The sequence below is a fragment of the Setaria viridis genome, chromosome 8 (genome assembly GCF_005286985.2).
Source record: "Setaria viridis chromosome 8, Setaria_viridis_v4.0, whole genome shotgun sequence".
Classification (NCBI taxonomy): Eukaryota; Viridiplantae; Streptophyta; class Magnoliopsida; order Poales; family Poaceae; genus Setaria; species Setaria viridis.
In genome coordinates, this window is record NC_048270.2 from 6,614,999 (window position 1) to 6,629,496 (window position 14,498).

A 14,498-nucleotide genomic window follows, 5' to 3' on the forward strand; every position below is an offset into this window, starting at 1 on the left:
AGAGACGAGAGGTTATATTTCTAGTAATGTAAATGCATAACTTTTGTTATGTATCCAAATGTAATATATATCTAGATGCGTATCAAAAGTTATATGCATAGAAAAATCAAAATGAATAGTAATTTGGGACGGAGGAGTACAGAAACAAATTTCCCACTTTTCGGAAAAAAGGATATATGCACGCCAATAAAATCGCACTGAGGAAACTAGAGTTAGGTGTAGCTGTGCAGGACACACAATTTAACCACGAGCAGGGTGCAAGATTAAATATATACTAATTTTGTTAGTTCAACTACACCGCGGCAAACCGATTTGGATTCTAACTATGGAGCGCTGAGAAAAACGATGATGATAATAATGGCGTGTCCATATGCATGCTCTGCAACGACAGGCCGAAAAGTGGGGCACATTTTTGCGTCCACCATCCAAAAGAAAAACATAAAAAGCAGAAAAGATTGAAAATGAAGTAAATAAAAAAGAGCAAGTTGCTCCGCAGATGAAGTAGGGTTCAATGCAGTAACTGTCACACCACTAGCTAGTCCAGTGAGCTGTGACACATTATTAAACAAAGTTAATTGGCCAAGGCTGGTTCATTAGAAGACCTAGTTAATTGGTATAGGTAGCTTGTCAATTTACAGCAGAAGGAGAAAAAAAATTTACAGCATGCTGTTCCGGTTGGTAGGCCTCAAATCTCTCTAAAATTCATCTGGGATAAAATTTTCGAGACGAAAGGAGAGGTTTTTAGTCCCGAGTTGTTCAACCGGGACTAAAGGCGCGGCCACGCCAAGCACAAGATGGACCCCTTTAGTCCCGGTTGGTTTTACCGATCAAGACTAAAAAGTTTAAAAAAATAAAAAAACTGAGTTGATTGAGTTGATTGAGTACTTGCTAATGGTAATGGTAATACAAGATAAATTTTCAAGAAAAATATTTGCTAAGTTTTTAATTGAGTTGATTGAGTACTTGCTAAAAACTCGTAGGATGCCTTATGTTTGAGGAGGGGGAGTAAATGAATAAAGAAGAAAAACCCATTACTCAAATGGGAATTGTGGAGAGGTTGCTTAATTTGCGCATACTTTATATTGCTCCTATATGATGTGATGGTACTTAGATTTCCACTAGGAAAGCTAGCTGTTAGCTCACACACACGCACAAAGCGAAACAGTAGTGGATAACAGTAGAAAAATAAGCACCGCAATGATCAAGCTTTCCTTATCAACAGTAAAGTGCATGCTTATGAGTGCAAACAAAAGTGCAGCAACGACTTATTACAAGTTACAGCTCAATTAGGCCTGAAGGTTTAGTATTTTAAACCTTTCCTATGTGCATAGATAAGCAGTGTTAGTTCTGCAAACTTGTAATGGAATCATATTGTGTTTTAAAACATTACGTAGGTGTTCTGCAAACTTGTAATGGAATCAGTGCAAACATTGTTATTACATAGTAGTTGATATAAGTGAATTTTGGTAAGTACTCCTTCTGTTTCAAATTGCAGGTCAAATTGTAGGTCGTTTTAGCTTTTCTAGATTCATAGATATTCGTATGCATCTAGACATATACTATATTTAGGTGCATAGCAAAAACTATTCACCTAGAAAAACCAAAACGACCTACAATTTGAAACGGAGGGAATATATATACGGTGTAGTTCCTAAGGAAGGTTTACAAAATTTTAACACTGTAAAAAATTTTTACCACTATGTGGGAATAGTCGATGCTGCATCTTGCCACAAAGAGGGAACCACCTTACACGTGGGGAGACGATTGGGCCTTTGGGAAATGGGAATATATGCTGCAATGCAAAGATGATGACCCCATGCAACATATATACCATCATCTGGTCTTGTTTTAGCGCTGCGTTTTCTTTTTAGATCCTGGGCTGTGGCTGTTGCTATCAGCCTCATTAACACACATGCCCGCATACAAGTATACGACGACGATTTCTGTAATTAGTCTGTGGATTATATCAAAGAGCAGAGTACTCCGTATTATTTATCTCGCTTTGTTTCGCGTGGGCGGCTGCATTCTCCTCTTTGCAGCCTTTGAGGAACCCCACCTTCTCAGCATCGCTGTCATGACTAATGAGTCATGACAATGCGAGCAGCGAATTGAATGCCAGAGACATCATCATCTAGTTACTGTATGGGCTGCGTTCTTAATTAATCTAAAAGGGATGGCATAGAAGCTTCCTTTATCGAAGGTAAAAAAATGGGGGGTGGTGGTATAGCTGCTGATGTTTCCTCCCCAGCAGCTGCCCCAATCCTGGAATTACCTTAGACCAGGGAACTCATAGAGTGAGTCCACAGCATATAAATGCGTGGAAATGATATTCAAACAACGAAGACTTGAACTTGACGTGGACTTGGACCAAGACCGGCTCATGTAGCCAGTGGTGTCCTAGGGTTAGGGCACATGACAATGAGTCGCCTCGTCACATAACCGTGTGCAGAAGAGTCAAGAGTATACACAAAGGCACAAAGCTGTTTAAGCTGAGGCTAACTTTTCTTTCTTTGTTTTTTTTTTTGAGAAAATGAGCTGAGGTTAACTAACCAGGAGTCATCTTCGCTCATGGAGACCGCTACTGGCCGTGGGCCCAGCTAGGCCTAGGCTTTCGTTGTCGGTTGAACGAAGACAACGACGACCCGCATGTGCATCTCTCGTCAATTGCAAGTATTTGAATCCGTTGAAGTTTCAGCAGCTCACCACTTTCTTCGATCATAGTGTGTATAGCCTATGCTGTACAGGAAGAACACGACACACTATCAACATCTCTAGCCTTTTGGTCTTTCAATTTTTGTGAAGAAAAACAGAGCCTATACGTAGTCCTAACTGTAGAGACATGAGTAGCATAATTTTAAGCCCCCAAAAAGATGAGTATTTGCTGACTGCTTTCGGTCCATACCGTGCCTTGGACCTAGGGTGCTTAGGTGTAAGAACAATACAACTTGCATATTTTATCAATGACCGGCAACAAAAGCAACATGACATTACATTTTAGATATTATCCTCTTAGAGTCTTAGTTCAATTGTCAAAGGAAAAAAGATTTCTTCTTCTGCACAAAAGAACATTGGCAGATCTCGCATAAGAATAAAATCACACTCAAGGAAAAGCTAAGGAACATGAACTCAGACAGCAACTCTTTTGGCAGCCAGATTTAAATTCAAGCATATGGATCGGATTTGCCTAGTACAGAGCAAAGAAGAGCTATTTCCCCTCTTTGATGAATGGCTAGACAACTCAGCTTGAGAACCTTTTTTTGTTTCCTCTTTTTTCTTCTTTGTAAATAACTTTTTCTTTCGTTTAATATATATTAACCAGTAGGGGCTTTAATTTTCCCCTCCCATTCCTTGGTTTCAACTTGGCTAACCATCTGCAGATTGCGAGATAAAATACTCTAAGGCCCCGTTTGGATCCCTTAATTTTGAAGGAATTGGAATCTACTTAATGGAGTAGGCTAATTTCTCTTAGAATGTGACATTCCACAACTTTTCAAAGTTTAGATATAAGCCTATCTTAAATTCATGGGGTGGAAGATGGAAATTGATTCTATAGATTATGGTTATTAGAATGGAATTCAATTCTTATAGCACGCTCTTGACTCGCTTCCCTATAGTAGAAGTGCAGTATATAAGTATCTATCCCATATTGCCAACAATAATACACAACTATATTCCACATACAATTATATTAGCTTAATTAATTTGTGTCTAAATTATGATTATTAGAGTGGAATTCAATTCCAATGATCCTTAGAGTGGAATTCAATTCCAATGATCCAAATGGGGCCTAATCCTTTTTGTCATATCAACTTCGCATTGATTGAGAATCTATGTCAAGGATATAAGAAAATGATCGGTCACGATTTGATTGCCACTTGGGGAGTTGGGATTTGGGATGATAAGAGTGGTGGCCATGCTCCTTTTTTGTCGAAACGAGAGTGGTGGCCATGCTCCTGATGATAGTTCCATTCCAGGAGGAAAAGTGAGATGCCTTTTTCATGTTGACGCACCTCAAAAGACAAAATGAAAAGAATATATTGTAAACAGAAAATATTGTACAGAAAATATTGTATATAAAAGAAAGGAAATATTAGTTGGTCCGCAGAATAAATAGGATTCAATGCAGTAACTACCAGCTAATGTCCTCACCCCGGCCCACTAGTTCAGTGACACAACAACTAAAGTGTAATCTAGAAGGTATAAGGTTATTCAAAGAAAAGAACTGATTTGAAATAAAACCACATTTTTTTCTGGCATTTTAGTTTGGTAGGTATTTACCAATTATTGTTGAAGAAAATTATTTTTGCAATTGTGTGTGTTGCCTTCTCAGCACTCCATGATTTTTTCCCATAAATTAGAGTCCTGTAGCCCTAAGTATGAGACCTGGCTACCATAACTTTATAACAAGAAAAAAAACGCTACTTGATTTTGGTCCATGCCATGCACCTAGGGTACGGACCTATAGGGAGTGGTGAGAGGTAAGAAAAAAATATTAGCGCTTATTTTATTAGCAGCAACAAATTAAAATAAGCAACATGCCAGTTTAATTACCAACTTAGTTGATAAACAAATTCATTCTTGCAAAAAAGAAGATATGCATGTCTCAATCAAATCACAGTAAAGAAGTTGGTGAGGAAAAATATAATGGTGTAATTTTGTCTCAATTTGACCATGTGCAAGCAGCGTGAGATAAAATAAGGTAATCTTTTTTTGTCACATCAAACTCCATATACATGTGAAACTTCACTTCGAGGGAACTAGTCCCTCTGCAGTACCGCAAAAGAGGTTCGTCCAACTCAGAGAATCTATGTCATGGAGAAGAGAAAATGATCGACTATGATTCGAGTGTCACTTGAGGTGATAAGAATGGGCTCCATACTCGTGATGATAGTGTAATCACACGAGGAAAAAGTGAAACCCTTTTTCATGTCCACACCTCAAAAAGACAAAGGAAAAAAGATGGGAAGTAAAAAAAAATCGAGGGGATGCATAATTACTGCAGATTAATATAAATAATAGGATTCACTGAAGTAACTATCAGTTAATATTGTCTGCACTCTAGTGGTCCAGTGACACATGAGCGAAAGTGTAATCTAGAAGGTAAAATTATTAAGCCAATAACAAAAATTATTTGACACAAAAACAAAAAAGAACCGGTACCGTAGTTTGCATAATAAATTACCACGCTTGTTCTATCAAGAAACTTGTCGAGTCTATACTACTTAGCAGATCCACCACAGTTCAATGTCCAAACCGCCAGCCCGGCCCAACCTGGCACAGGCCCGGCTAAGCCCGATCAACTTCGTGCCGAGCCAGGCCCGGCACTACGCCACCACCGTGCCGAGCCGTGCTCGCCCACGGGCCCATTTTGTGCCAGGCCAGCCCGGCTGGCACGACCAGCTCGGCGAGACCCGTGCCAGCCTAGGCACGGTGGAGAAGTTGCCGCCGCCAGGATCTGTGGAGGAGAGGAGAGGGGGAGTGGCTCCACCGTGCTAGTGGTGGAGGAGAGGAGTGGGGTAGGGCAGGCAGGGTGGGGCAGCGGCTACGCCGGCCTCCGCCGCGGGGCAGGGCAGGCGGCTGCCTCAGTCACCGCTGCCTACCAGCTTACGTGTTGCCGCTCCTAGAGGAGTCGCCGAAGGGGAGGAGGATAGGGAGGCCACCGGGAACGATGAGGGACAGAGGGAGGTGGGGCCGTGGAGGTCGAAGGAAGAATGGGGAGTCACTGCAACTTGGAGGAGGATGAGAAAATGAGGATAGAAGAAGTGGAGAACTGAGCTATGGACTATGGTGGAGAAGTTGATGGGCCTTCTCAGGCCGACCACCTAAAACAATGCCGAGCTGCCCGTCGTGTTGGGGTGATGGCCCACGCCCGGCATGAGCTATCGGGCCGGACCAGCATGGGTACGGAGCCCTCCATGCTTGGTCGAGCTAGGGCCAGGCCAAAAAACCAGGCTTCATGATGGGTGAGCGGGTCACGGGCTGCATGGACATCTATAGTTCCAATGTTAACCGGAGACTCCCTCCAGTCCGGAGTGGCCTTATTGTTTGATGAAACTTATAAATTTCTTAAAATAATATAGTATTTTGCAAATTACTACTCCCTCCAATCCTAAAATATAGCTACGTTTAGTTCCTTCCAAAAGTCAAATCTATTTAACTTTGAACAACAATATCTCTAAAAATAATTTATTTCGAATAGAAAATATTACATATTATTATAATTGATAATAAATCAACTAACATTATTTTTATGTTATTAGTCTTTACGATTATTTCTCTATTCGCAGTCAAAGTTGAAAAGATTTGACTTCAAAAAAGTCTAAACATAGCTATATTCTGAGATGGAGGGAGTATTAGTAAAATTAGTTTTTTGCAATGCTTCCAGGATTTTCCGTTAATTATTAAGGAAATTTAACTCAAGGAAAAGAAATTTTAAGTCCTCTAGGACATAAACTAATTTTTGAAACACTTCATGGCATGCATTTTTTTTACATAAATTTTCTTGTAGGAAAAAGTGTATTTTTCATCCCTCACGTATTGCAAAAGTGTGATGTTCGTCCATCATGTTTCATTTGGTGCACATTAACCTCTTAAGTAATTAAATCGGTGTATTTATCATCACTACCTTAGTTTAATAATAGTTTAGTGCCATCTAATATTCATTTATGCTGCATAATCATTTGAATCGCTGCTTAGCGACGTAATATGTTGAGTTGAAGATATAAAGCCGGCAACAAAATCAATAAATCCACTAAATTGACTACCACATAAATATTATATCGGAAAAATTAACGGAACCAATTCACACTAAACTATTAAAGCAATTGACTCTACATGACTAAACAATGATTAGTAAGATGATTATACGGCCTAAACCGATGTTATAAGCAAGGTTTGATAGCTATAGCCGGCTATAGCTATTTGAGGCTGATCAAGCTATTTGTGTTTATGTACAACTTAGCGGCTATAGCTCGTTATAGCCTCATTTAGCTCCACTATAGTTGTTTTAGAGGTCATCCGCTAAATACCTTTAGCTGGAGATTTAAAACCTTGGTTATTAGACCATTGTTAAATTAAGATGGGGATGATAAATGCACTGATTTAGTTAGTTAAGTGGTTAATTTGCACCAAATGAAATATAATGGATGAATGTCACACTTTTGCAATACTTGAGGGATGAAAAATACATTTTTTCCCTTCTTGCATGTGAAAAGTTATTTTTAAGAATATGATAATCTTAAGAAACTTAAACACTAACCTTCCAAAAATACATGTCACAATGCAATTTTAACACGTAATATATTTACAAGCATAAAAAATAGGTATTGTGAGGATCTATTTTCAGGACAAATTTACTCACATCGCCCTCATGTATTTGGTCGTATCACGTAGATTTCAACCCTACCAGAATTCCACGTATCAAGCAACGACATTTTTAAATTGGATGGCAGGGTTATGTACAGAATCTCTTTCGAGCATGCGTTCGCACGCCGCGCCATTCCTCCATGACCCCAAACTGGTTGCCAGATTTTATAGTGACCTACCAGAATGCTGTCCTTGTCGTTGATCCAAACAAATGTTTAATACAGAGGACACATTAAAAAAGCGAAGTTGGGGGGCCAGTATATGCAGTGAACTAGAGATTTGACCATACATTAAAAAAAGATATACTGATATATTCTGAGCATGGATAAAATATGCCTTTACATCTTGCGAATTTACAGAAAGGTGCCCAAAAGTTGAGACCCTCATACCTGGATAAATAGTACAAATCCAAAAGGTAGGTTAAGCATACTCATTTGGACTACTGCAGTATAAGACGTGAATGGCACTTGTGTTTCCACTATGAAGTCAGTTAGCACACACTGACACACATGAAGATTAGGTGGCATACACATGAAGATTAGTACAGATGCACAAACAAAAAGGTACTAGGAAAATAGAAATATAAGCACCACAATGATCAAAGTGTCTCTTGTATAAGCAATAAAGTGTTTGCTGCATGAGAAAAAAGTACAATATCATAGAATCTTACAGCTCATTCGCTTTCAGTAATTTAATAAACCATTGAAATTTTGTAACCTAGAATTTCAATAAAGGGATAATATGCTTTAAAAATAATTGAACTTTGACATGGTAATACTACAAGGTAATTGTCACATTGGAAAAATACAAATTATAGGAGCTGTATGTAAATATAGTAAAGAATGGTGCAACTCCTCATATTTAGAAAAATGCCACTTACTCAGTAGTTTAAGAATATTAAGTATAACAACACATAAAATTTATCTAACAATGAAATAAGTTTTAGTTGAAATCTCTAAAAATAAATATCAATTCAAACCATCTAAACTAGTTAAATTCTCCCAAACCATAGCTTTTCCGCTGCAGTAAAATTACTACCTCCGTATCGAAATATTTGTCACTGTTGACTTTTGGTCACGATGTTTGACCATTCGTCTTATTTAAACAATTATGTAAGTATCATTTATTTTATTTTTTACTTATTTTTTTCATCAAAAATATTTGAGCCTGACTTATCTTCTCGTATATTTGTAACAAAATTTTGAATAAGACAAATTGTATGAAAAAGTCAACAACGATAAATATTTTGATACGGAGGGAGTACTAGCTTTTATTATCATAATAAAAAATAGTACACTTTTAATTGAGTGCATACAAATTGTGCATTTAGTGTCACCTTAGAAAAAAAAGCTAATTGTTATTTTTCACTATGTATAAGAAATGTACACATTTCAGTGGAGAATAAAACTCTAAATGTGTAGTTTTTAATACACTTTCCTAAAATGTCTACGTTTTTATACATATGCCAAAGTTATACTTTCAAATAAATAACCATTAGAAGGTACATGCTTTTTTCCCTCTTAGCAAAATGTTTAAAATAAAAAATAGCCCAAGCACTAAAAATATCCAAGCATCTTTTGCAGGGGAAAAGATCATAGCATCATTCCATAAAAGGAGTGCAAAGTAAGCAACCCAATTGTAGAGGTCTCTTGATGCAAAATCAACCATACCATGTGACCCCTGAGCAGAGCGTTCTGCCCCACCACCCTCCTCAGGACAGCCCAGGCCGCCAAATAAAACTTGGCCACTTCCTCTCTTTCTCTCTCTAAGCCCCCGTCAAAGTCTCTCTCTTTCTCTCTCTACCCCCCGCTTCTGGGAAGCTCATCAGCCAGCCATGGACGACGCCGCTGGGGAAGAAGAAGCTTCCATGTAAGTTCCCCGCTCCAAATTTCCATCACTTTTCCTCGCATCACCACTTATAAATACTTGCTGCATCGGTCGCGCACAAAAAAGTTTGTTCCTTTCGCGCCCAATTGAAGATAAAAAAAGATAAGAATTTGATGCGGGGAAGAAGCTCAAATGCGTCGTGCTTTTGAAGGTTCGAGACCAGCCATGTCCTCGGCGCCCTGCTCGCGTCCTCGCCGCTGCTGGCGCGCGCCTGGGACCGTTGCGCGGCCGCCACCGCCGCCGCGTCGGGGCTCGTGCATGGCGAGGACGGCGGCACGGTGTACGTGGGTTTCTCCGGGGTGCAGGCCGCGCTGTCGGCGGCGGGCGCCGCGGTGGCCGGCGGCGGCGCCGACGCCTTCGCGCCGGTGGGGCTCGGCGGGGACGCCACGCGGCGGATGTTCGCGGCGCTGGTCGCTAACGCCGAGCCCGCCGCCGCCGCCGTAGGGGAGCAGGTCGCCGTGCAGGCTCTGGCGCTGCAGTGCTTCTTGAAATTGTGCGGCTCCCCTGATTTCCAGGTAATTGATTGCTTGCTTTCTTCATTGAAAATATCTGCCTGATTCTCATTTATTTTACGTTTAGCGTGTTAATTGTAGCAGTTTGCCCACTAAATTTTCCTAAATTGGCATCTTTAGTTTCGGGGGTTTATGTGATGATCTGATATTTTTGCTTTATGGCTGGCTTGAGATGTGATGTTGATGGGCCTGTCTTTGGTTGTTGCTATGTCCTTGTGTTTATACAGGTGAGAGAGATGCACTCAGATTTTATTATCCCCAGTGTCAGCGATTCAGTATTTAATACTGACATAATTTAACAATTTATTTGGTGTCAGAAGGTTTAAGAACATTGTGGGATGAAACCAAAACAAAATCTTTTTTTTTTTTTTGGGGGGGGGGGGGGACCTAGAAACAACAAAGTACATGTTGCTCTCACCCCTTGAGTGTGTATCTTCCCTCTTGTGATTTCTTCTGTTAGTTTCCTGTTTCTGGCATAGTCACACTGTAAGAGTTTGTAAAGTTTAGCTTATAGCTCAAAAGGAGGGGTGTGTACAGAGCAAAATCCCTGTCAAATTTGGCGGCTAACTTGAGATGCTATGCATTCGCTGTGCCTGTACCAATGCAAACAAAAAGTACATCCACAGTGCCCACCAAAGGTTGCTGTTGCTCCTTTTATTGTCGCTTACAATCTGATTCATTTCAAGGGCCCATCCATAGGCAACAGAACAGGTGATGGTGATAAGGTATATAAATTGCAGTGCGCTGGAACTCATGATTGAGACAGTGGTGGTAAGTGCCTACAATATGCATGCAGATAGAATCTGAAGAAATTTCAAGATCTCGTAATGCTTCGAATAAGATGCGGAGGAGTGATGTGGAGGAATAAAATATGATCATGATGAATAGTGTGTGTACATCGTTTGCTGTCATTCGGAATTCAGTCTGCTTTCAGTGGGACAGTATCTTCTGCTCTTCAATAATTTCAGATAGTCATCAAAATTTTGTGATGAATTTACTCGTGATTCAGACTTCTGAACTAAATTCCACTGTTCAAGAATTTATGTCCTCAATGACGAATTCCCTGTGCTCTATCACGAGTTCATATGGGCCCCTTTTAATTCCGTTCTTCAGATAACTAATTGTGAGAAACTTCAGCAATTTGTTGTCTTGTTGATCTTTTCAGTCACGTCTCAGAGGGCCACACTGTCTCCGCATCTTCTATCTATTCTTTCTTGCATTATTATCACTAGTTCCTTTATTTTAATCGAGTATTGACCAAATTATTGTTCATAAATCTATCTAGATGTTTATTTATTTGCATGATTTTTTTGGGGTTCAGTATGAGTACCGTCTGATGCTTATGCAGCTTAAGATCCAAATCTCTCTATATTTTTTCTACATATAGCAGTGGAATTGAAGATAGTAAATTTGTAACTTTTACAGATGCCACTGAGAAAACATACAATTTGTAACTCATCGCAATTGCTTGACAATGCAGATGCTACTGGATCAGATCAGGGGCAAGGCAGTCGTGTTCACGGGCCACTCCCTCGGTGGCGCCATTGCCGCCCTCGCGGCGCTGCACTACCTCTGCATCTCGTCGTCAAGCTCGACATGGGGGTCAGCTCCTTCGGTCCTCTGCGTCACCTTCGGCAGCCCATTGCTCGGCAACGAGGCACTGTCCAGGGCCATCCTGCGCGAGCGGTGGGGCGGCAACTTCTGCCACGTCGTCTCGCAGCACGACGTCGTCCCACGGCTCCTCTTCTGCCCCCTCGACGCCGTCCCCGCGCACGTCATCGTCGGGATGCAGCTCCAGCAATGGCCGGCGGCGCGGACGCGCCACGCGGGCGCGGTGACCGCGGTCACCGCCACCGCCCGCGCGGCCGACGCCGACAGGGACGCGCTCCGGCAGCTGGTGCAGACGCACGTCGGCGCTGTGGCGATGGACCAGAAGCTCGCCGACCCGGCGGCGCCGAGCGGGGGCCCCTACCGTCCGTTCGGGACGTACGTGATGTGCACCCCGGATGGCGCGGTGTGCGTGGACAACCCGACCGCTGCGGTGCAGATGCTCTACGCCACGTTCGCGTCGCGGTGCTCGCCGGGGTCGGAGTCCCCCGAGGCGGCGCACTCCTGCTACGGCGACCTCGTGGTGAAGATGCCGCAGCACCTGCTCCTCAGGAGACGCCCGCGTGCCGACGACGACGCGCCGGTCATCGCGTCTAACTACGACGCCGGCGTCTCCCTCGCCCTGGAAGCTTCCGGCATACACGCCATGGTGAGAGCTGCGCATGTACGTGTTTCTTTCTGCAAGCGTGAACTACATGATCTCGTGCACGGTAATGTCATGTCTGATGTGTTGACGACGACGGCAGGCGACGGAGGCGTCGACGGCGAGGCAGTGGCTGAGGACGTCGAGGCGTGCGGGGCGGCGGCCGAGCCTGAACTGCGCGCAGCTGGCGACGAAGCTTGGTCGGATCACGCCGCACCGGGCGCAGATCGAGTGGTACAAGGCGCTGTTCGACGGCGAGATGGGGTACTACGACGCGTTCAAGCAGCAGCGGTCGCCCAAGAAGTTCGGCAGAGCCAACATGTGCCGGTTCAGGCTTGGGCTGTTCTGGGACGGCGTGCTCGCCATGCTCGACGCCGGCCAGCTCCCCCACGACTTCCACCGCCGCGCCAAGTGGGTGAACGCCGCCCGTTTCTACCAGCTCCTCGTCGAGCCGCTCGACATCGCAGACTACCACCGCCGCAACCTCCACCGGACGCAGGGGAGGTACATGACCCACGGCCGGGAGAGGCGGTACGAGCTGTTCGACAGGTGGTGGCAGGAGAAGGGGTGCATCGGCGGTGGCGATGTCGCGTCGTCCATGTCATCGGCGGCGAGCAGGAGGCGGCGGAGCAAGAACGCCGGGCTGACGCAGGACCCGTGCTTCTGGGCGCGGGTGGAGGAGGCGAGGGAGCGGACGGAGAGCGCCCGGAGCGAGCGCGACGCGGCGGTGCTGGCGATGATGCTAGAGGAGCTGCAGGAGTTCGAGAGCTACTCCCGCGAGCTGGTGGCGAGCAAGGAGGTTTCCACGGACGTGCTCGCGCCGCAGTCGAGCTACACGCTCTGGGTGGAGGAGTGGAACCAGCTCAAGCTCAGGGATGAAGTGAGGGCCATCCTGCTTCAGTTTTGAGCGGGGAGGCTGAAGAACAGCTGAAGGATTATTCTAGGTAGCTGGTGCCTGGTGGACAATTTCCAAAATTTTAGGTAAGCATGGTGGATGGATGCTAAACTACTTTAGTATAGGTGATTGTAAATATACTAGTCACTGGATCAGGTTTATTAAATTTATAATGTATTTTTTTTTTTGAAACGAGCTGGCAGGAGAGCTGCCGAATTTATAATGTATTTGTTCTTTCATGGAGTATAAAACCTTTCACCTGATTCAGCTAAGTTTCCCCATGTTCATGATTCGGCACATAGACAGCTTTACAATCATTGCAGCTAATTGCTCGAATTCTTTTTATAATTGCTCGAAAAGAAACAGTCACTGCAGCTGGTAAAATGGCAGCTGTTGCTGTCAGGGGTGCCAATCTTTGTTCCTCGAAACGGGTACGCTGTTGGCCTGTTGCTGCACAAACCAAAAAAATCCGTCTGTGATCGGTCATGCTCCCCACCAGCCCTTACTTTCGGTTCGATTGGAGCAGTCAAATTCTCAGGTAAATTCAAAATGGTATCTTAATTTCTTAACACAATGAAGAACAGGGCGCAAGTTTCGTGCGACCAACAGTACGCAGGTTCAATTTTGAATCTTGGAAATGCTAGCCGTTCCCGAAATAGGCTTGCTCCAGGCTTTGGGCCGGATAAATATAAAGTTGGGCCTTTTCTCCACCACATGATATGCTTGTCGCCAGATGCGTTGCTGCTGGAATGCAATCCGTTGCCATCTTGCTTCAGTTTTGAACTGGACTGCTGCAAACAGCTAAAGATTATTCTTTGATTGCCAGTGGACGTTCTCCAAATAGTTCAGATATACTCCCTCCGTACTAAATTACTATTTGTTTTGGTTTTTCTAATTTCATAACTTTTGCTATGCATCTAGATATATACTATGTCTAAATACGTAGCAAAAACTATGTATCTAGAAAAGCCAAAACGAATAGTAATTTGGGACGGAGGGAGTACATGGATTGTGGTCCATGGAGGGGGTAGTATAGGTTATTGTAAATAGGAAAAATTGTATTTTTTATCCTTCCAATATTGTAAAAGTGCCATATTTATCCCTCATGTTTTGTTTAGTACAAATTAACTACTTAATTAATTAAACCAGTAGATTTATCATCCCCACCTTAGTTTAACAATGATTTAGTGCCATAAACTACCAAGTTTATGACACGTAATCATCTAACCAGTCACTGCTTAACGATGTAATATGTTGAGTCGAAGTTATAAAACTTACGGAAAAGATCAGCAAATCCTCTAAATTGGCTACCCCTAAAAATTTTATCGAAAAAAATTAATGGAACCAATTCACGTCAAACTATTTACTGATTCACTCAACATTAAACATGGCTTGGATGTGATTAGTAAGATGATTACATGGCCTAACCAATATTATATGATAGTAAACCATTATTAAACTAAGGTAAGGATGATAAATGCCGGTTTAATTAGTTAATGGGTTAATTTGTATCAAGGGATGAATGTCACACTTTTACGATACTTGAGGGATAAAAAAAATACACTTTTTTCCTCGTAAATATATGTAG

The 14,498-nt window shown here is 42.7% G+C and overlaps 1 protein-coding gene across 2 annotated transcripts; it reads left to right on the forward strand.

Moving 5' to 3' along the window:
- The first annotated feature begins 9,024 nt into the window (after nucleotides 1–9,024).
- LOC117833480 (lipase-like PAD4) lies at nucleotides 9,025–13,182 on the forward strand. Of its 2 annotated transcripts, none has more exons than XM_034712987.2 (4): nucleotides 9,025–9,234; nucleotides 9,404–9,767; nucleotides 11,245–12,036; nucleotides 12,119–13,182. In XM_034712987.2, exons 1-4 carry the CDS (start codon nucleotides 9,200–9,202, stop codon nucleotides 12,920–12,922), a joined length of 1,995 nt encoding a protein of 664 aa, XP_034568878.1. In that variant the 5' UTR covers nucleotides 9,025–9,199; the 3' UTR covers nucleotides 12,923–13,182. The 2 variants fall into 2 exon arrangements, with proteins under 2 accessions (XP_034568878.1, XP_034568879.1); XM_034712988.2 differs by having other exon boundaries at nucleotides 11,245–12,021.
- Nucleotides 13,183–14,498: the final 1,316 nt, after the last annotated feature.